At 33.3% G+C, this 23,119-nt stretch overlaps 1 protein-coding gene across 2 annotated transcripts in view; it reads left to right on the top strand.

The window, feature by feature from the left end:
* The first annotated feature begins 2,875 nt into the window (after window positions 1-2,875).
* The window catches only part of LOC126745772 (uncharacterized), a 36,817-nt gene continuing 16,573 nt past the window's right edge, over window positions 2,876-23,119 (top strand). For both annotated transcript variants that reach the window (XM_050453772.1, XM_050453764.1), the window contains exons 1-3: window positions 2,876-3,224; window positions 13,679-13,833; window positions 13,957-14,074. In XM_050453772.1, coding sequence (XP_050309729.1) covers window positions 2,891-3,224; window positions 13,679-13,833; window positions 13,957-14,074 — 607 coding nt within the window. In that variant the 5' untranslated portion in view covers window positions 2,876-2,890. The remainder of the gene's footprint in view (window positions 3,225-13,678; window positions 13,834-13,956; window positions 14,075-23,119) is intronic.

Raw genomic sequence — 23,119 nt, 5'->3', positions numbered from 1 at the left:
TAGATTTTTTGGTATTTTAAAAAAGTTCTACCCGATAAATAATTTTGTATTGTCGCTATTCTCGAGATATCGAAAAGTTTACTGGAAAGTTGTGTGTGAGGCGAAAAGACTCTATTATTCCAAACGTTTGAAATATTCCTCCAATGAGCAACGCGAAGCGTGGTCAATTGTTAATGAGGTTGTGTCCAAAAGTAATGGCTCTCAAGAGGTGCAGATTGATTCTGACATATTGAATAAGTACTTTTGTTCGGTTGCTGATATCCTCACAAAGGGTCTCTCTTCCACTTATGACCCTCTCAAATTTTTACCTACCACTAGTGGAAACTCATTTTACCTCAGCCCCACTACTCCCAGGGAGATTATTTGCACTATAGGATCGATGAAAAAGAAAAGGGCATCTAGTGACGATGGTATTTCAGTGAATTTATTAGAAAAACTTCCTTTGAGTGCTATTCAGGCTCTTTCTGATGCTATTAATATTTCATTTCAGTCGGGCACATTTCCTCTTTGCCTAAAATTAGCAAAAATTTTGCGTCTTTATAAGGGTGGTGATCGTTCTAGTCCATCCAACTGTAGGCCGATTTCAATTTTGTCTACTTTATCTAAGTTAATTGAAAGACTTATGAAGGATCGTCTTTTAAGGTTTCTTCTGGGGGAAGGGGTTCTTCGAGATGAACAATTTGGTTTTCTATCAGGGAAAAGCACCTCTGACGCTATGTTTGATTTCTTATCCAAACTTCTCCAGGGTGTTAATGGAAAAGAGGCGACTGCGGCGGTGTTCTGTGACTTGTCCAAAGCTTTTGATTGTGTGAGTCATAGGATACTGCTTCAGAAGCTTTCTGCTTATGGAGTTAGGGGTGTTACACTGAAGTGGTTTGAGTGCTATTTGTGTATTGTGGTGTTCCACAGGAGTCAGTTCTTAGTCCCCTTCTATTTCTTGTATACATTAATGATCTTATTACTCTTAGCATATGTGGACATTTTACATTGTTTGCTGACGACACAACGGTTTTATGGTCGAATAAAGATCCCAAGCAGCTTGTCAGAGATGTTGCAGCCGATCTCCTGAAATTAAAGCAATGGTGTGATTCCAATCAACTTTGCTTAAATATGTCAAAGTCCCATTTGGAAATGTTATTAACCATATTATTGGTTTCAATTTTCAAGCTGAGAGTCTTGATTTTGGTGAGAACGCATTGGACATGGTAGACAATTCTGCATTTCTTGGTTTAGTCATTGATAAAGATTTAAAGTTTTCTGACCATATAATAAAGTTAAATAAAAAACTTGCTTCTGGCTGCTTCTCTGTTAGGGCAACCGTTCATGAACTGGGGAGAGATGTTGCTCGTGATGTGTACTTTGCTTTGTTCGAGTCGCATTTAAGGTATGCTCTTCCATTTTGGGGTGCATGTTCAAATTATCTGTTTCAGTCTGTTTTTGTGCTGCAAAAGAGGGCTGTCAGAAGTTTATTTAAGGCCCATTCTAGAATGCATTGTGGTAATCTTTTCAAAGAGAGCCGTATTTTGACCCTACCATCATTATTTATTTTGGAAACTGCATGTTTAATATTCAAAAATAAGAACAGTTTTCCAATCCGACATCACAGTTATCCTACCAGACAGATTAATAATATTCCCCTTCCTATTCCTCATTTTACATCTATCAAAGATTCATTTATATATCGCGGTTTAATGATTTATAATCACATTAGCGTGGAATTAAGAAGTGTTCAGTCTTTGCGCCAGTTTCGTTGTAAACTGAAGTCATATTTGCTTCTAAAAGCCTTTTATTCGATTGAAGACTTTTTTAAGGCTGAGGATGTTGTGTAGTAGATGCTAAGCTTTTAATCTGTTAATTTTAATTTTGAACATACCTTTATGTGTCCCTTTATCTCTGCTACCTTTGTCTACATGCATATATTTTGTTTTATAAAGATTTTGTTTGTAACATTTTTCTCTTGCATTTTTTTTTTAGGCATTTTATATGTTGTATAAATTTTTTATATTTGTTTTGTAAAGTCTGATTTGATTGTATTTATTTTCTGAAGCTTTGTCAATAAAATTCGTGTACATGTACCAAGTTTTCGACAATAAAGTACTTGAAAAAAAAAATTGTCAGAAGTGAACCTGATGACAAAAAATTTAAAATACGAGATATTATGAAGGTAGGAGTAAAGCGCCGATGCTCATATTATTAATTATATCTCCGTTATTCTTCCCCCTGGTCTTCTGACGACTTGCAGGTAATTTCAATTTGAATTATAAAATAAGTATGCAAAATATCAGAAGTGTACCTAGTGACAAAATTGTTGCGAAAATTTTTGCAATATTACTGACTTCTGACGACCCTTTATCTTCCGCGTAGACTTCTGACAATTTTTTTCCTATTTTCTAATATCGTCTCCTATACTAGTGCAAATTGTCAGCTTTGTACCTAATCAAAAAATTTTCATAAAAAAATTACATGTTACAGGGCAAGTTCTGACGGTCTGCCCCTTGCTATGTCAGTAACAAGCGAGCCTGTATCTAACAAAATTTCACGTTTACCGAGTGACCCGTCGACCTACGTAGCCAGCTCTTAGACTAATCCTGTTTGGGAGTAGATTCCTACAATTTTTTTGTTGAGACGTTGCAAGCAAACACACTGCCCATAGTTCCACGACAATGCTAATTCTAGTCTTTCAATGTTCTAAGAAAAAATCCCTTTGTGTTCCAGAAACAACTATATACTCATCAATAAAAAAAAAACACGATGTTCATCGATTAATCATTCCGTTCAAGTGCCAACTTTTTTTAAGTAAATTTTTTACTTATTTTCGATCGACACAAAGCTGCCACCAGTAACACGACGTTATCTTATCAAAAGCACCATCGTTAGATAAATTATCATAATGGAGTGCATTGGCGCGGGATCGCGCACGGCAGTGCTCAAAAGAAAGGTGCTACTAACGTGTCTGATTATGGACTCACGATATAGAAAAGGCTCGTTTATTGAGCAATATGAGGAAGACATTGAGGTCAAACCGGCCGTCGATTTAATTCCGGACGAGTACGAGCGAGATGACAACCGAAAGTTCCTGGTCGAGATGTTTTATAGTGAAAAAGACGGGGAGGCGAAGGCTTTTAGGGACTTTTTGTTAGAATTGGGCTTTGTGGTGGACGTAACACTTCATGAAAAACAACGATTCGACAAGAGTCCACCGGACGGCGATTGGTTGGCAAAAGGTAATCAGATGACAAAGGGCAATAAGGTAAAAAGTAAAAACAAACAATTTATCTTTTACATTCACCCTTTTTCCTATATTCATATTATTTCCCGAGTTGTTAACTTTCACGACGGGGATTCCCAAAAATGCATACTTTACTTTTATTATAATCTAATCTTTTAACGAGTTTTTTGCAGAATTATTAGTTATGCTTTTTCAAATGTGATTTACCTTTTATCAAAACATATCATATTTTGTTTTAGATCTAAGTAGTGACGCAAATGTTTTTAAATCATAATATAAAGTACGTTGAATTATTCTCTTTCAAGATGGCGCTATTTTGGAATATCAGAGGATGCTTGTACCGGGTGACACGGGAAAAAGGGAACACTGAATAAGTATTTTACTCTTTAAGATAAACAAATGAAATTTGGTATATCGATGGAATTGTTATAAGAGCATCTTTTGACATATTCATATTTTTTTCATCACTTCCAGTTTAACCAGAAGTGACTTTCTTATTTTAAATGGGACACTTGGTATATTATTACATATTTCGATAGAAAATAATAATACTGTAGTTGCTTCTTTTTGTTTTTTACTCATAGAAAAAAACAAAATACTTACAAAAACAAATATTTTTTTTTAAATTTTAAAATAGTGTGCCATGAATGCGTTGAAAGTTTAATTTTTTAATCAAGTAATCACGGAAAACTAGTTTTCATTGCATTTTATGACTTAAATCGTGTACACGCCTATTTAAAATGTCCAACCAAGGAATTTTAACATTTAATAAATTTTTTTAAATAGGACATTACTGGGAACAACCACTTTTGAAATGCAGTTTCTTTTTCCAATAATTTGATATGATCTTTTAAAAATCGGTTGATAAATAAGCTTATAAGGAGAAAAAAAGTAAGTGACATAAATAGACGCATCTTGTCAAGCGCAATTATTATTTGTTATTTAAATAAATTTGCTAATATTTAAAATACAGGGTGTTCATTTATAAACTGACAAATTTTAACTGCTTATAAGTCGAGAACGAAAAATGACAACAATGTGCGGTTTTCACAGAACTTCATCAATATTTTTAAAGTTTTTTTTGACAGTGTTGCCAAGTTTCAAAATTTACCTGAAATAGGAGGAAAAAAATTGATGATTTTCAAAGGCCTTTTTAAAAATGTAACACCCTGTACTTTTTAATTACACATGAAAGCCTGTTAAATCCCCTTTCCGAAAATGTATAAATTGTCTTAAATTCATTATTTTTTTTTACAGAGACAATTTTAATAAATGACACCTTTTTGAAAATTTTCCTAGAATACATATTTGGTAATTGATGAACATTTTCTGGTAATTGCCTATGTATCGCTTTAGCATGATCATAATTAAATAATTTGCGCTATTGCCATGTCTATAAAAAGTATTTATTCTATGTATTAAATTACAACTATTTACAACAATTTTAACAGCAAACAATTGAAGAAATTAATTTTAATTTATAACTAATAAATTAGCTGCTGAATATGACCCCCATTTTGCTCGGAACACAAATGTAGACGGAGAAATAAGTATTGCCGAAGGCGTTTTGTAGTTTGTAGCATTCGCGGTGTAATTTGGTTGACAACGTTTACTATGTTGTTGCGCAGTTCATCCAAATTTCTTGGGGTTGGATTGTAGCAACGGTCTTTTACATATCCCCATAATACAAAAAAATCTGAAATGGACCTGCTCGCCCTATCCATCTGTTTCCAAAAGTAATCTAAGGAATCCCTTGCGACTCTGGAGAAGTGTGGTAATGCACCGTCTTGCTGGAAGTAGACCGTGTCTAAAATTCCATCCTGCTGAAGTTGAGGATAAAAAAATGGTTTCCAACATATCGGTGTAATTGTTTCCATTCACTGTTGCTTCTTGAAAAAAAAATGGCCCATAAATTTGAGATTTCGATACTGCACACCAAACGTTCAGCTTAGGAGAATCTCTTTCAAATTCGTTATATACACTCGAGGATTTTCATCTCCCCAAATTCGACAGTTATGCTTATTTACTCGACCACTGATGTGAAATGTTGCCTCATCAGACATTATATTAAATTGATATCCGGCTCATTTCTAAAAAGATCTAATAGTATTTCGCACTTTAAATATCTTTTTTCAAGGGCGCGATTTTCTATTTTTTGGAAAGTTTGAATTTTGTAGGGTTTAAACTTAATTATTTTTAGAATTTTATGTACTTTACTTTTTGACATATTTGTCGTTTGAGCTATCTTCCTAATAGATATTTGGTTATTGTTTGAGGACAACACTTCATTTACCAGCAAAATATACTTATGTTAAATTACTAAAATATGTTAGTTTAAATAAAACTTAAAACTATTTAAGGTATGTTATTGAACATTACTATTTTCACTTTGTAATATATTATAATATGTGCTTATTTATGCTAGATGTCGGAGAGATGCAAAAAGTTAGTTACACTAGCGCTTAATAAAGAGCTGGAACTACAAAAAAAGTCCTTATTTAGAGTAAAAAAATATGACAACGTAAACAGCAAGATTAATAATGCCGATAGTTTAGATGATCCGGATGATCCAGATTTTATTCCAGAGCAAGCAAAGAAAATGAAGATACAAAAACCTAAATGTGGTAAAGTTAAAAAGTATATTAATAAATACTTATACTATTTTATTTATTTGTAGTGTTAGAAAATACTGGTTCTCAAATAAAAAACCCAAAATTAATATTATTTCGGGCATAATTATTTGTAAGCCTCAAGGAATATTGGCAAAAAGTTGCCTAACTGAAAATCCAAATTAATTTATCGCGGGTTTAATAAATATTATGATAGAAAATGTTATTAAAGAATGTGAGCAAAACCAGCTGAATAAATTTACGAAGGATGGAAAAGTTCGAAAAAGGAAATGATATAACACATCTTTAGAGGACCCGAAAAATCAGAAACGGGATGAAAAAATTGCAAAACACAGTATACAGGAAACATGCAAGGAAAATTGCATAAAAAAGTGCTCTCAAAAAATTGGTAAAGACAGGTAAATAACTATTAATAAAGAATTTTGGCATTTAACAAATAAAGAACAACGCCAATTCATTTTTAGTTCTGCAAAGAGAATGAATAAAAAAAGAAAAACTAAAGATGGAGATTCTAGGCGTAATCACACAGTAGTTTATTACTTAAAATCTAATACAGGGACTGACGTAAATGTGTGCAAAAATTTTTTTTTGGCAATTTTAGGTTTTAAAGTTTATAATGATCGAATAATTAGAGATGTATTGGATAAAACTGACTCGAAAAGTTTACTTGTAAAACCATTAAAGCGAGGACACCCTTCTGAGAAAAAAATTGACAGACAACAGATTATTGATCACATAAATTCCTTTGGTCCAAGAATATCCCATTATAGAAGGGAGCATGCGCCCAATAGGAAATATCTTCCAAGCGACATTAATATTAAATTAATGCATCAAGATTTTTTTTAAAAATACCCTAACATAAATATTTCATACGAACTTTATCGCCAACAAGTAGTTGAGATGAATATTTCTTTTGCAACGTTGGGCCATGAAGAGTGTTGGCAATGCGAAACATTTAATCTTCATTCTAAAAATACAAAACATGACAAAGAAAATCTCAACTCTGACTGTGAAGATTGTGAAAAATGGAAAATTCACTATGAAAATGCCGTAGAGGCGAGAAATGAGTATAAAAAAGACGCGTCTTTTACTGCAGTAAACTCTGAATCATTATATATTTCTGCAGATTTACAGAAGGTACTTATGTTATTTTTTATGTTAAACCGTACAATAAATTTTATATTACGTTTGTAGGTTATAATGCTACCACGCTGTGAGATGTTTAAAGAAATTATTTTTACTCCTCGGATTATTTGTTTTAATGAGGTTTCGTTACCCTCGGCAAGCAATCTGTAAAAAACAAACCAGTAGCTATTATTTGGCATGAAGGAGTGGCCGGAAGGAGTAAATCTGATATTATCTTAACATTCTACAAATTTCTCTTGTTTCACCACAAAGAATAACACAAGAAATAACACTTTGGCTAGATAATTGCGCCGCCCAAAATAAGAATTTGGCTTTGTATTGTTTTTTATTTATTTAATAAATTCAGCAGAGGTTAATCTAAATTTACTAAAAAAAAATATTTGCAAACTGGCCACACTTTTATGTCTGCTAACTCTTTCCACCATCAGGTGGAAAAGTCCTTAAAACAAACAGGCAAAGTTTTGGATTTTGATGATTTTAAATTATGTGTTAAAAAATCAAAAAGTTCAAGGGTTGAGGTATTCGAAATGAATTTAAATGATTTTTATAATTTTGATGATTTTTCGTCTAGATTTAAGATGAATCAAATTATACCAAAGCCTTATTTAAAAGGGAATCTAAAAACCTCAACAAAACAAAATTCAGTGGTAAATTAATAGAACTAAATTTTTTATCGGCAAAACAATTTAAAAGTGACCTACCAAAACCCACCATAAGATTGGCCCCCAAAGGTATTGAAAAAGAGAGGAAAGCTAAATTACTGCAAAAGTTGCAAGAAATCATACCATCAAATAGGATGTCCTTTTGGCACAATTTGCCAGAATCAAGAGAAGCAGAAAATTATGATAGTGAATAGCTCATCTTATTAATGTACTTGTTATACTTATTTTCATTAATATATCTTATATTTCCATACTTTTAACTATTTATTTTAATTTATAAATTAGGTTTATTATTATTTTACAGCAAATTTATTTAGTATAAAAATTATAAGATGTTTTCTTTTACTAAGACCCAAATGTCGTATCCAACAAAAGTTTTTTTTTCTGCAAATTATCATTAAACAAAATGCTTAAAACATCTTAAAGTTGTTTTTTATAGTTATTTACAAAAATAAATATTAAACAATAAAGCAATTGGCAACAAACAGGGATGGCACATAATTATTTACAAATTGCTTATTATCTCTAAATGTTGTTTTTTCACATACGACTTCCTGTCTTAGCAGTGCAGTTTAGCTACCGCAACCAATTTTGGGAGGTAAATTATTGTTAGTACGTTTATTCTTTTGAACCTACTAAATAAAAAAAAATATTTACCAGGGGCTTTAGAATCAGGGGGGTATTTGGTAAATTTAGGCCCATTTCTTTAAGACTTTAATTTCTGGCCGTTTGGGCATTAGATTATGATGTTCCTATGCTTTTTACATAAAAAAGGTGCTCTTAGTAAAAGTCGGTAAATGGTAAATATCACCGTTTTTGTGAAAATTGACGAAAAGCAAGTTATGAGATACAAAAATGAATTACCTATTATTATTAATAAACAATTAAAAAAAAAATCTGGCGTAAATAAAAAATAAATGTTTCAAAAAAGTTAAGGTAGCCACTTTATTAAATTGGTACTCGAATTAATTAACTGTCACTTTAATTACCTTGAGGCATAAAATGTTTAAATGATTTTAAGTGTAATAAAAAACCAACAAATTAACAATTTTAGAAACGTAAACAAATTTTATTAAAGATTGGTATTACAAAAATAAACTTAAGATATTAATTGCTCAAGATGCCGGCCGCCACGATCAATACATTTATTGTATCTACGAACCATATTAAGGTTGACGTGGTTAAAAATATCAGGCGTGGTTTGGATTACTTCAGCAGCTACGGAAATTCTGGCCACCAGGTCTTCTTCTGGCTCGACTGGAGTTTCATATACGAGACTTTTCATATGCCCCCAAAGAAAAAAATCTAAGGGTGTCAAAACTGGTGAGCGCGCTGGCCAGGTGACAGGGCCTCCGCGGCCAATCCAGCGCCTTCCAAAATTTTCATTTATAAACACGCGGACAATAAGTGAAAAATGAGCTGGCGCTCCATCGTGTTGTAGCCATAAGTTCTGTCGTATATTTAGGGGCAGATCATCTAATAGTTCTGGCAGTACATTTCTTAAAAAATTTAAATAAATATTTCCCGTTAAACGAGGAGGCAACATAATTGGACCAATTAAGCGTTCTCCAACAATGCCGGCCCACATATTGATCGAAAACTTATGTTGATAGCTCCTAAAATGAATACCATAAGGGTTTTCCTCACTCCACACATGATTATTCTTAGAATTCTAAATTGCGGTTCTTCTGTACACCGGTCAAGAAACCACTGGCAAAAATTCACGCGGGGCATAAAATCATTGGGTCCTTATTGATAATTACACCTTTTCAGGTGGTAGGGCCGAAGAAGCTGTTCCTTAACAACATTCCATACCCTAACATGATTTACATGCATCGCATCAGCTACTGCTCGAGTACTTACTGATAGGTTATCTTCAAATCGCTGAAGCACTTCTTCCTCAAAATCCGGGATTGGGATGTTCCTTTGCGCGCCATTATCTTGGCGTTTTATTTTAACGGAGCCAGTCTCCCTGAGCCGTTGATTGACCCATTCAAAAAGTGTGTGAGCTGGGATTCGCCTTTCGGGAAACCGCTCTTCATATATTCGAGAAGCAGCTCTACCATTACATCGAACTTCCCCATAAATTAAAAGCATATCGAAGTATTCAGCAAAAGTGTAATCTTCCATTACTTAACCGTAATAAAAAGGGAATTAATATCATGTAAAAAATACTGACAGTGACAAATTTAAAAAATACTGACAGTGGCAATAAATTAGCATTATTATTATTATTAAAATAATTAATTCAGGTGCTGTATCTTAGTTTGGTTTTAGTCAATTTCCACAAAAACGGTGATATTTACCGACTTTTACTAAGAGCACTTTTTTATGTAAAAAGCATAGGAACATCATAATCTAATGCCCAAACGGGCAGAAATTAAAGTCTTAATCTTAAAGAAATGGGCCTAAATTTACCAAATACCCCCCTGATTCTGAAGCCCCTGGTAAATATTTTTTTTATTTAGTAGGTTCAAAAGAATAAACGTACTAACAATAATTTACCTCCCAAAATTGGTTGCGGTAGCTAAAGTAGTTCCGGAGCTATTAAAAGAAAACTAGTTTTTAAAGGTTATTTTCAAAGAGCTCTAGCTCCCTGAGGAAGCTTTTCCGGACCCATGTATATATGAACTTTTGTTTTTCTTTTGACGTTTTCTATCTGCCCTAGAAGTTTGTAACATGATCAACGGAACACCCTGTAGATGGAAACCCTGTATTATATATAATACCGCGCATACGCATTTTTATGAGACAAAAAGGTCATTTGTAACAATACATGTAAACAGTTTTAAATTAGAATAATTTATAAACCTAAAATTTTTTTCTGTTTATTAACCGTTTATGTGTACCTATGTTGTGTTAGGTAAATGCTAAATAAAATATGTAGTATTAAGTTATTAAAAAAAATTTTGCATTGAAAAATTTGTTCTTTTATTCTCAAATAGTAATATGTATGTCGTTTGACAAAATATAATGCGTTATGTCAGTTAAAGAAAATTAGGCGGGCGTGTCATAGCAAGCTTTTTGCTACTGAATAAATTTGTGCTATTTTTATTGACCTTAATTATTAAATCCGTTAAAAAATAATCATATCAAATTATTAGAAAAACGAAAAGGCATTTTAAAAGTGGTTGTTCCCAATAATGTACTACTTAAAAATTTAAATTAGATAAATGCCAAAATTAATAGTTTGGACATTTTAAATAGACATGTAAACGCTATAAGTCATAAAATGCAATGAAAACTATTTTTCCGTGATTACTGATTTTTTGATTTTTTCTACGAGTATAGGACAAAAAGTAAGAAATATCTATAGAGTTTCATGGTTTTCAGAATATTTTTTGCTATCGAAATACCTAATAAAATTCCAAGTATCACATTTAATTACCTTGAATATGATTTTCATTCAAAGGCAAACTTATATAAACTATACCAAGAAAAGTGTCAGGAAGATAAACAAAAGGTTTTAAGTTATTGGTGCTTTTCCGAGTTATTTGAGGATCTTAACATAGCACTGTATACTCCGAAAAAAGATCAATGCAATACCTGTGTTGCTTATAGAGCAGGAAATATTGAAACAACAGAATACAATATTCACATTTCTCTTAAAGAGAAAGCAAGACAGGCAAAAAATATAGATAAAGAGAAAGCCAAAGAAGGTAAATATCATGTGTTTGTTATGGATGTTCAAGCAGTGAAGATGTGTCCTGTAAATAACGCCAATAAGTTTTACTTCAAAACTAGATTAAAGGTTCACAATTTTACCATTTATAATTTAAAAACTCATGAATGCTGCAAGTGTTGGTGGAGTGAAGTTGAGGGGGATTTATGTTCTTCCATATTTACTACAATTATTATTAATCATTTGGAAAAGTACTGTCAAGACGATTTACCAGTGATATTTTGGAGTGATGGGTACGGCTCGGAATGTGGTACTCAAATTCACTACTGCAATATTCTGTTAAAAAAACCTGTGGCACAAAAAATATCTGGAACCCGGGCACACCCAAATGGAGTGCGATGCTGTCCATTGCCTGATAGAGAGAAAACTAAAAAATCGAGAAATTTCATTACCATATGATTACATTACCAAAACCCACGAAGCAAAAAAAGCCGACCCCATTAATTGCAGAAATATTGACACATGAAATATTTAAAACCTACGCTAATAAAAATCTCATGTGGTACAGAAGCATAAGACCAGGGCGGTGTACCGATGATCCCACTGTCATTAATCTAAGAGAACTACTTTTATTCTCCTGATAGCACCATTGGATATAAAATTGACTTTTCCGATCAAATTCGATATTTACCGCAAAGATCCAAAGAAATTAATGATTTTAACTAGGTAGTTGAAAGTTTGTTCCATAAAAAACTTAAAATATCTGCTTAAAAATTCACACACCTTCAGGAAATAAAATCTACACTTTCGCCAGAGTTTCATAGTTTTTTACGCTTTTTTGCAATTTAAACAAGACTAATTAATACAATAATATATTATGTTTTAGTTTATGAGTTACCACAAAAGATTTAAGTTATATACTCGTACGTATTACTCATACTCATACTATAATTAGATTGAAGTTCAATTTGTAATGTTATTCTTTATGTTCCCTTTTTCATTAAAAAAATTTACAAATTCACAGCCTTTAAGAACAAAATTTAGGCTAAAAGTAATAAGGAGTTATTACAGATAATAATGTTTTATTTTTGGACACAACTAAGATTAACGGTTCCTTGTTCCTGTAAGTTCATGTAAACTCTAATAAATATTTTAATTTAAATTTTTTATAGGATCTGTTGCATTTTATTTTTATTGTATTCTTGGGCAAATAGCACTTATCAACATGTGATTCAATAAGCAATACCACGTATTAAACCGTATAGCTAAAAAAATTAATGTAAAATATTGTTGTAAATAAAGGTGTCTAACAAATGCAATTTTTAGCAAGGTAAATAAAAATTGCATAGAAGTGCCTTGTAGTAACAAAAAAATACAGTTTTTTGTGTCTCCTAAAATTTTGATACGAGGTATTGCGCCTAGGCCATCGAACTATTCTTCGATATACCAAATTTCATTTGTTTATCTTGAAAAGTAAAAAAGTTATTAAGTGTTTTTTTTTCTGTGTCACCCTGTATAAGCCAGGCCCAAATTTACCCTATGTCACTACTCTTCCAGACACTCAATAATTTTATTAAATTTCAAAATCTGACTTAAGGGGAAATAAAAGATGACCCTATATAAGCCACACCCTTCTTTATTTTGACCACTTCCAACAAAATGCAAGTATGAAAAAAAAAAAAAAATCGATTATGACCATTCTCTTCCGACTCGAAACGTCAATTTTTCAATTTCAAATTCAAGTGTGGCTCTCCATAATAAATCCTCAAAAAAAAAATTATGACGTATGTCTTCTTCTTCCTTCGTGTCCCCTGAGTTCCTTCAGGACGCGTTTAGACGCTAAGCTGCCGTTCAAATCACTTTCTTCATCCCTGTCTCTGATATACAGGGTATTTCATTAATATTGCGAAAAAATTCAGAGGGAGTTTCCTTGCTTAAATATAATAAGTCCTTATTAACCTATGTCCGCAAATGCTTAATTTCTAAGCTACAGGGTGTTACAGTTTAAGTTTTATTTTTGTTTTTTCTTAATAATTTTGGTAGTTATGCAGATATTTGGAGGTTTTTTGATAATATAAATTCATATTTAATGTTAAAAGGAATCGCACGTGTAGAGGGCGCTATATACACGTTTTTGTATACTTTAAAAGTGTCATATCTTTTTTATAGTTGCTTAAATTATTTTTTCGAACTCCTAATTGTATTACTAAATAGGGTGTTGCTGAAGTTTATTAAAATATAATCCCTTGCTCAGTTTACATATATACTAGAGATGAGGACGCAGAAACTGGTTTAAATAGCTATAGCAGCTTAGACCATAACTCTGAGTTCCCTAAGGAGATCCGATAAGGAATAAGAACTATAGAAAACTTTTCTTTTTGTGTTTTAGTCCAAGATAAAATTGTAACAAATAAGTACGAAGGATTGATGATGGTGTTCGCCAAAGTGGAATACAAAAACGTGGACATAAGGCACGTTTGGAGCAGGTTTACCGCACCGAACTGTCCGACATTAAAAGACAAACCCAAGATCTTCCTATTTCAGGTGAATTAAATAAATATTTATGATTATAAGATGAAGGTGAAACAAAGGTCTTATTTCTCCCGAAAATTCACTTTACAAAATATAAATATTTACGAGTTCATTATTAATTTATTCGTGTTTTAGATTTTAAAGCGCCAAATCGTCGACGTTGATGCTGTTTTTACCCGGAAGTTTTGGAGCGCCACCTACGACACTCCCGCCGAAGCGGATATTGCGGTGATTTATGACAAATACGATTCAGGTAATAAGAGAATCATTAATTATGCGTAAAAATTATGCCTTTTTATGAAATGTAGTTGAATAGGCTGTGAAAAATAAGGCAATCGCGCTCGGTAGGTATGCACATAAGGTAAGGTGGGGTAAGTGCGACCAAGAATTTTAATAGTGCCCCTTTACATCTTCATATTTTTTTTAAATAGGGTAATTCGAGGATAGATGTCCCAGGTTTTAAAAAGTCATGGTAACATTTCTATATGTTGTATTAGAATCTTTATTGAGTTTAGAAACATGTATTAAGCAATTAAATGCATTAAAAAATAAAACTTATAATTCACAAAAAAAATAAAAATAGTTTACAAAATCCATCTCCCCCACGGTGCTGAGGTGAGATGACGCAACGAAAAAAAAATAGCGGAGTAAATAACGGGTTAAAATGTTTCAATTTTTTTTCCGACTTAGAACCAGATGAAACCTTTACAAAATCATTAGTTTGGTTATTGCACATACGAAATGGGTAATTACGACTTTTTTTAATGGTAGCGAGTTTTTTAAAATCAGAATTAAAAAAAAATTGTTTCATTCAAAAATGTTACCATTATACATTAAACTGCCAATATCTCCGAAACTAATTCATATAGCCAAATTTTCTTTTTTTTTTGCTTAAAGGGCATATATAAGCGCTAACAACTGCAGTAAAATAATTGCAGAAAACTTCTATTCTTGTTAATAAAAAACATGAAAATTATAAAATTTATATTGTTGGTATTGAATTTTTCAGCAAGCGATAAACTTATTTATTATAATGAATTTTGCCATACATGCTACGAATGAAATGTAGAAAAAACCATAAGAAAGTTTTAAAAAAAAGCCACAGGTTTTTATCCGAAATAGTTTTTGAAATATGATTGTTTAAGGTAACGTGTATAGGTGGAAATTGCCGCGCTCTATACCGTTGCCGGCCGAACGTACTTCCAACTGCCGCCATTTATTAACCATCTACGAATAATTTATAAATGAAGTTGGTGAATAATAACTTAAGATTCTTAAGTAAACTTAAAAAAATAATTTATTTGAATATTTTAATTAAACAAACTTTAATTTTTAATACTCCTCATCATTTTGTGTTTCCAATGAATCTGGTGGGTCTATAATGTCTTTGTTGCCACAAAATTTACAGTTACATTCGTTATAACACTTCAAACCCTGGGATACACATATACCCTTTTCAGTGTTGCAGTTTCCATCGGAACATCGAAGAACTAACATTTTCCGTAGTTCCTTTGGGACGGGATCCTGATGTGTCGCAAATATTGGAGTCCATATATTAGACTCTATATCATTTGTCCATCCATATTTTCTTGGGTCTTCAAAATTCCTATATGGTATGTGACTGTTATACCAAATTTTTAGTTGATATATGCACCTAAAACAAGAAATAAATTGAAGCAACGTTTTAGGAACTTGTTCTTTAAAAATTCTCTCATTTATGTCCTCAGGAATGGGAAATTCTTTCCGCTTGGATTGAAATTCGCGCATTTGATTCTTTAATATTCTAGCCGCTCTGTGTAAGATACGAACTTTATTTTCTTGAAAATATGGCTCATGATCTAAATAATTTAATTCAGATTCACTCGTTGAATCTGACTTCTCCACGGAATTATCTTGTTTCGTTGGGGACTTTTTTTTTGGTGATAACAGAGTTTTATTTCCTAAGTTTAATTGTTTGTTTTTTGCTTCTAAATGCCTGAATATTCTTTTTAGATATATAGTGACTATAGCATCGTTTATGATATTTGGCATCATAAGCAAATAAATCCTCGTATCCACATAGCTTTGAAATCATAGAAATATCTTCCCGTTTTTGTGCTGCATTAATAATTTTTTCGTGCGTACCTTTACCTGTTCCTAGAATAAAAAGTTACACGTGTAATTTACTAAAACTTATCTAAAAGGAGGATTTTAATAAATGTATTAAGTATTTTAAAAACTGCACTAGCTAACTCTAAATGGTCAAACTTGTCACATCCCATGTGATAATTAATTGATACACGATTGATAGAGTTACAGAAAACTTTAGTGGTTGTATTACATCGCCCACCACTTTCAGTTAAAAGTTAATTTAAATTCATTTAATCAATGTAATAAAAACCAAACTTGTCACTGCTATTAGTTAAAAGATGTTGCATACGGCGGAAAATATTTATAAATTTATCCAATTTTAACCTTTATTTGCACCCACTAAGAGTTAATTTAAAAAATTACTTTTATGTATATTTTTCTCAACTTTTTAATATAAAAAACTTTCCGTAGTTATAATTAAAATTTTATACTAACCTGTTTGTACGGATGTTAATTTTTCTTTATTTTTTTTAAATTTTTTGCTCAAAAGTTCATTGCAGAAAATATAATTTTAATGATTTTTAAATGTTATATTATTAAAAAGAAACGTTTTTTGGATTTATTTTATCGCAGTTTTCAGCGCTTATGTATTCTCATTAAAACAAAAAAAAGATCTTTTGAATATGTTAAAAAGTTCCAGAGATATTAAAAGATTAAGGTTAAAAAGCACTTTTTTTTAATTCTTGCCTTTTTGCAATATTCTCCATTTTATAAAACTCGGTACCACTAAAAAAAGTCGTAAATGCCCATTTCGTATGTACAATAACCTAATTAATGATTTGGTAAAGGTTTCATCTGGTTCTAAGCCGATTTTATTTTTTTTAAGAAGGGAGCTACTTTTATTGTATTTTTTACTCCGCTAAAAGGTGTTTTGGCGAAAATACATCTGTTTGTCTTGGTTGGCTCAGGGGAGCAACAAGTTGTTGTGGGCACTGGATATTTTCCTCCCAGGGCAGCTCTAGAGTGTTATGTTGCATTTAGTGAATCTCTGGACAAGCTATGTGATGATCTTCCCCATTGTAGGCTATGCATTCTTGGTGATTTTAACTTGACTCATGCTGCCTGGTCTGTCGAAGGACTCAGTTCTGTTGGCACTGCTGTGCAACCTGCATCACCCAACGAAGTGGAAGCCATTGAAGCCGTCTCAGTTATGTGCTCTTATCACAACTTATACCAGGTCAATACTATTAGAAATGTAACCAACTGTATGCTGGACTTGATCTTCAGTGAGGACCAGAATCTAGACATTTCCTTGGCTGAGGCAGCTATCGTAATACCTGACAGGTACCCTTATCTTTTACTCTTGCAGTGACTCGGGCTAGGAATGGTAAGATTATTGGGAAGGGTTTTTATAGAGACTTTAGCTCAGTGGATTTTAATTTGGTTTCAACCTTTCTTTCAAGCTTTAATTGGGACGTTTTATTCTTAAACAGATCTGTTAATGAAATTATTAATATTTTTTATGAAATAATTTATTTGTGCATTGATCTTTATGTTCCTTTGAAAAAATATTCAACTAAAAAATTTCCGATTTGGTTTTCAACAGAACTTAAAACTATGATTGTTGAAAAGAAAAAATTGCATAAGCAATATATGAACACAAAATTGAACTCTGATTATGTTAAGTTTTGTAATATTAGGGCTAGATGTAAATCCTTAAAAAGACAGTGTTATGATGATTATATTTATGCTACAGAGCTTTCCCTGAATAGCAGCTTGAGAAACTTTTGGAAGTTTGTGCGCTCCAGAAAGGGCAGCTCTGCAATTCTTAGAGTGATTTCTTACAATGGTACTACCTGCTCTTCAGGTAAGGGGATTGTGCACTTATTTGCAGAATATTTTTCAGAAATGTACACTGACAAACAGTGCATTATTCCTCAAGATTTGACTTCTAACCATTTTCAACTCTCTAGTCTTAAAATATCAATTTCAGATATCTACACCGAACTGTCCAGACTGGATGTGACTAAGGGTCCTGGACTTGATGGTTTACCACCGGTTTTTCTAAGGCAGTGTAGTTTTTTATTGGCGAGGCCTCTATTTATTATTTTCAACTTGTCTTTAACTTCCGGTATTTTTCCAGACTACTGGAAGACCAGTTTTATCATACCTATCCCTAAAGCTGGAGACAGCTCGCAGGTTCAGAATTATAGACCAATCAGTATTCTTAGTACAATTCCTAAATTGTTTGAGATGTTTGTTTGTGTTGTCCTTACATCTTTTCTTCAGGGCCAATTATTAGATGAACAATTTGGTTTTATTGCAGGACGTTCTACGGAACTGAATATTCTATCCTTTACTGATTTTCTGTCTGAGTCCTTGGAGAGGGGGTATCAAGTGCACTCTTTGTATACCGACTTCTCCAAGGCTTTCGACAGGGTTAATCACAGGCTTTTAATCTTTAAGTTGAAAAGATCAGGGATTGGGGATCCACTGCTGAAATGGCTTGAGTCCTACCTGGTGGGTCGAACGCAGCTCGTTAGAGTTCTGGGCTTTGAGTCTCGGGAGATTTTGGTGCTGTCTGGTGTCCTACAAGGATCCCACTTAGGGCCTTTGTTATTTAACCTCTACATTAATGATATATCAACATGCTTTCAGTACAGCTTCTTTTTTCTTTTTGCAGATGATTTAAAATTCTTCCTTAGAGTCTCATCTCTGGAGGACTGTTCGGTTCAGACTCCAATCGGATTTGGATGGGCTTGTTGATTGGTGTACAACAAATGGTATGGATCTTAATGCTGGAAAGTGTTACTCAATGTCCTTTAAAAGAAATAGAGACCCCGTAAACCACTCCTATTTTGTTGGTAACACCATATTGAAATCTGTCTCTCATATTAAGGATCTAGGTGTGACACTGGATAGCCTTTTAAGTTATATTCCGCACATTTCGGAGGCAGTTACCAAGTCTCTGCAGATGCTTGGATTTATCAAGAGGTGCTCAAGGGACTTTTATAATATTTCATATATTTGTTTGCTCTATTGTGCACTTGTGCGTCCTCATCTAGAATTCAGTTCCTGTGTTTGGTCTCCATACTATAATAATCATATTCATAAGATTGAAAGTGTACAACATAAATTCTTAAGATATATTGCCTTTAAGCAAAATGGAATACCTATAAATTATCAGGATGAGTTGGACTATCAGCAAATGGAAGCCTCATTGAATTTGAGAAGTCTTGAAACTCGTCGTAGACATAAAGATTTGAAAGTATTTTACAACTTCCTTCGCTCTCAAAGCTTTTGTCCTGCACTTCTTAATAAAATAGGTCTTTATGTTCCACCTAGGTCAACAAGGCAAGTTACTTCTTTTTACAGCCAAACACACCGCACAAATTATGGTCACAATTCTTTTCTGGCAAGGACTGTTAGGCTGGCTAATCAGTATTCTGATGTAATTGATTGCTTTGAGGGGCGCACAGGGTTCATTAAGAAATTAAATCTTATTAATTGATAATGCTGTCTTAAACTAGAACTATAAGGTGTTGTGAATTGTGATGGTAATTGTTCCTTTGTGTTAACTATAAGTATTGTCTTTTTCTTTTTTTTTTTCTCTCTGAACTGATTGTTCCAAGTTATAGGTAATCTTTATATTCTAAGCTTTAATTGTATGTTGGGTTAGGTTAGTTTAATCATCCAATTATTATTCTTATATTTTTTTTGTAATATTGGGCCAAAGCCCGTTGATATATTAAATAAATAATAAATAAAATGTCACTTTGTTTTGCATACAACCACACCACAGTCGTGGCAAAAGTTGGAGCAGGAATCGTGAAACCATTTGGAGCAACGCAAGCAATTAACCCAGTCGTCAGATTTTGTGGTTTGGGAATATATTTCGCCACAACTGGTGCAAGCTTGGTCATCGTCGTCCATATTATCTGAAGAGTCATCCAATGTCGGTGGCTCTAGTTCTTCGTCTGAGGATGAGTCGCTTTTGGCAGCTTTCTCAATTTTCTTTTTGGTCACTTTTGGCTTCTTCAAAACTGGTTTTAATTTACTGGTCTTTATTTCTTTCTGTGTTTTTTTAGACGCTTTGTTCTTTTTTTCGCCAATTCTGGTCTCTGTAGTTAAAATTTCTGCCAGCTGCTTGCTCCTTTTGCGAACCGAATTAATGTTAGCCGAAACAACTGGAACGGGTGAGATTATATCTAGCATTTTTCCAGGGGTACTTTTGACGGGAGTATTTGCATTAGTTTCTGTAACCGATTCATTTTGTTTTTCTGGTACAGAATCATCTTCAGTCTGCCAACTACAACAAGCATGTTGATTATCATCAGATAAAGCTTTGGTAAAACTTTGACAACTACCATCTGGAATTTTTACTTTCACCTGCAATGGGAGCCTCAAGTACGATACTATTTTCAGTCAAATAGGCGTCATCTGGGATAGCAGAAGGATTAAATGGCATAATTCCCATAGCCTTGAATGCCGAAGTTCCATTATTTACAGTTGCAGACTTGTTCCATCCTTCAGCAAGTAACTTTCCAAATTGTAATCTAGTGAGCTTTCGTCCTGGATTATTTTTAATATATAAACTGCAAGCTGAGTAGTAGTTTAATTTTAACGATCTAAAAAAACATCTGTCTAGTGGTTGTAAAAATTGCGTCGTATGACTTGGCAAGCAAAGCAGTATGATGTTGTGTTCAATACAGTAATCAAGCATCTCAACGTTATTGCAGTTTGAAGCATGACCATCAAGCAGTAACAACACCGTCCCTGTCGGCTTTCTCGGAACGAACTGATCTTTGAGCCACTGAAAAAATATGTCACTGTTGACATAAGCCGATCTTTCTGACATATAAACCAAGGATCCCGGACGCATCCCATCCTCGAACCTTTCATGACGCAGGTTGGGGGAAGAAAAACGCCTTCCGCATTACAACAGGCTATAACCGTAATGGTTTCTTCCTTTTCCCCGGAGCTGATACTTGCGATGTTTTTAGATCCTTTCCTAACAATAACATGCCCCGGCCTATTATTAAGTTGTAAACCCGTCTCATCCATATTGTAGATGTGTCCAGGTTTATTCATAAGATCATTCTCGGTCATAGCATTTTCTAGCAGCTGAAAGTAAGTCTCAACATCTTTTTTGTTCATACCCAAGGATCGATTAATGGAGACCCCTTCTGCTTTTCTCACTAACAGCCTTGGGTTTCTCTGCAGAAATAACTACAGCCACGGATAACCAGCTAATCTCAATTCCTTATTAAAATTATGTTTAATACCCAGCTGTTCGGCCAATCTAAAAGCCATACTTCGCACATCAGTTCGAGTAGGAGAAAATGCATTTTTTTGAAGTTTTAGGATATGTGTGGCCAACTTTTTTTCAGCAGCTTCGCCTAACGTGGAGGAGGATCCAAGAGGACCTTTCTTTATATTATCTGCCAATTTTCTTTTTCGTAGAGTGGTTGCCGTTACCCCAAAATTACGAGCAGCCTCATTAACTCCCATTCTATTTTCATTAACGGTTTGAATGGCGTCGGCTAACTGTTGTTCGGTCCAACTAGCCCTGCAACAACTTCCAGTACGCTTGTATTTGGTGGGCATACTGAAAAGAAAAATAAATATTAATGAGCCATCTCCCCTCAAAAATAAGTGAACCATCTATCCTCGTTGCGAGAGGAGAGATGGCGCACCTCAAAAACCAAACACGTTTTGAAATATGCGCTATTTTGAGGTTATACAACAAAACTTAAATGTTTTTACTTAGCTGACACGATATTGTGAATGAAATTATTGTTAAATTTAAAGCTCACTAGCACAAAGAAGGAATTCCGACAAATATTTTTGCACTATACGGATCACGTATAAATTGATATTTAACTAGACATTTAACCGATGAACACAAACAGTGCGGTGACATGCCTGATATGAACTGAAGTACCTCAGAGCACAGCCTTTAACGTTAGCGGCGGCGCTGTAAAACCTTGTCTTGTCTTGTTGACTTGATGGCTCTGCTGCAAGGCAATTGCCAGCCCGATTTGTGTGAGATCCTACTTTATCTGGCTCTGGACCATGTAGGAGTCTCAGGATACTTTGCTGCACTGTAACTCTTTGATAAGGAAATACAACTTATGATCGGGCCTCTAGGCGTATTCTGTTTCTATCTAAGGCTGTAAAACAGGAGGAATATTAGTGATACAACAGAGGGAATATATGACCACACCAATGCACTAAAACAAGCAATTAAGGTAGGATTATAGGACAATTCAAGGTTATTGGAAAGTTGAGCTTTAGATTTTAATCTGGTTAATGTTTATGAATCGCATGATTATCTCTATTGTTTCATCGTCCGGAGCAGATAAAATGTTTTCTTTCATTTCTTTAATACAAAGATCTTATATAGGTCAAAAATTAATAACGCGATTAATTGGGCACTCAAAGAAAATATGGTCCAAGTCGTCCCATAAACCACAATTACACAAAGGGTTATCTTTTATGTTAATTCGATAAAGGTGGGAGTTAGTCAAGCAATGTCCTGTACGCATTCTAATAATTGTTGTGATATGTCTTCTGTCTTTATAGTTCAAGTTAGCAAACCATTTTTTGTTGGTAAATGTGGGTTGTACCCTAGCATATCTGCGATGATGGTTTAACACTAACTAAAATTTTCCACTTGTCCCTAAATGTATTTATTATTTCCTGCTTTAAAATGTTGAATATATCCTGAATATCATAGAGCATTCTTCTAGGGATGTTTAAATCAGTTCCCACTTTGGCCAGAATCTCTGCCTCATCATTGCCTGGTATATCTGAATGACCTGGGATCCAAGACAGTCTAATATCATAGCCATTGTTGTTAGTCATGGCAATTAATCTTTTAGTTTTAAGAACCCAATATTCAGAATTTGCTGTAAAAAAAGAGCCACTGAGCTTTGTAATTGCACCTTTTGAGTCTGAAAATATTATTGCTCTCTTGATTTGTTGCTTGATAGCGGTTTCTACAGCATCATGAATAGCAATTATTTCGGCCTTATAAATATTAAGGTTATCCGGCAAACGTGACGAGAATCTATAGTTCAAGGATGGGATAGATATGCCAAATCCCACCCTGTTGCCCTTTTTTAAAGCATCAGAATAAATAAATGTATAGTGGATTTTTAAGTTGTTGGTTTCGTCTATAAATTTATTTCCTGTCATGATATCTCCCTTTTTTAAGTTACATTTT

This window comes from Anthonomus grandis, chromosome 1 (genome assembly GCF_022605725.1).
Source record: "Anthonomus grandis grandis chromosome 1, icAntGran1.3, whole genome shotgun sequence".
Classification (NCBI taxonomy): domain Eukaryota; kingdom Metazoa; phylum Arthropoda; class Insecta; order Coleoptera; family Curculionidae; genus Anthonomus; species Anthonomus grandis.
This window is presented reverse-complemented; position numbering and strand designations above follow the sequence as displayed.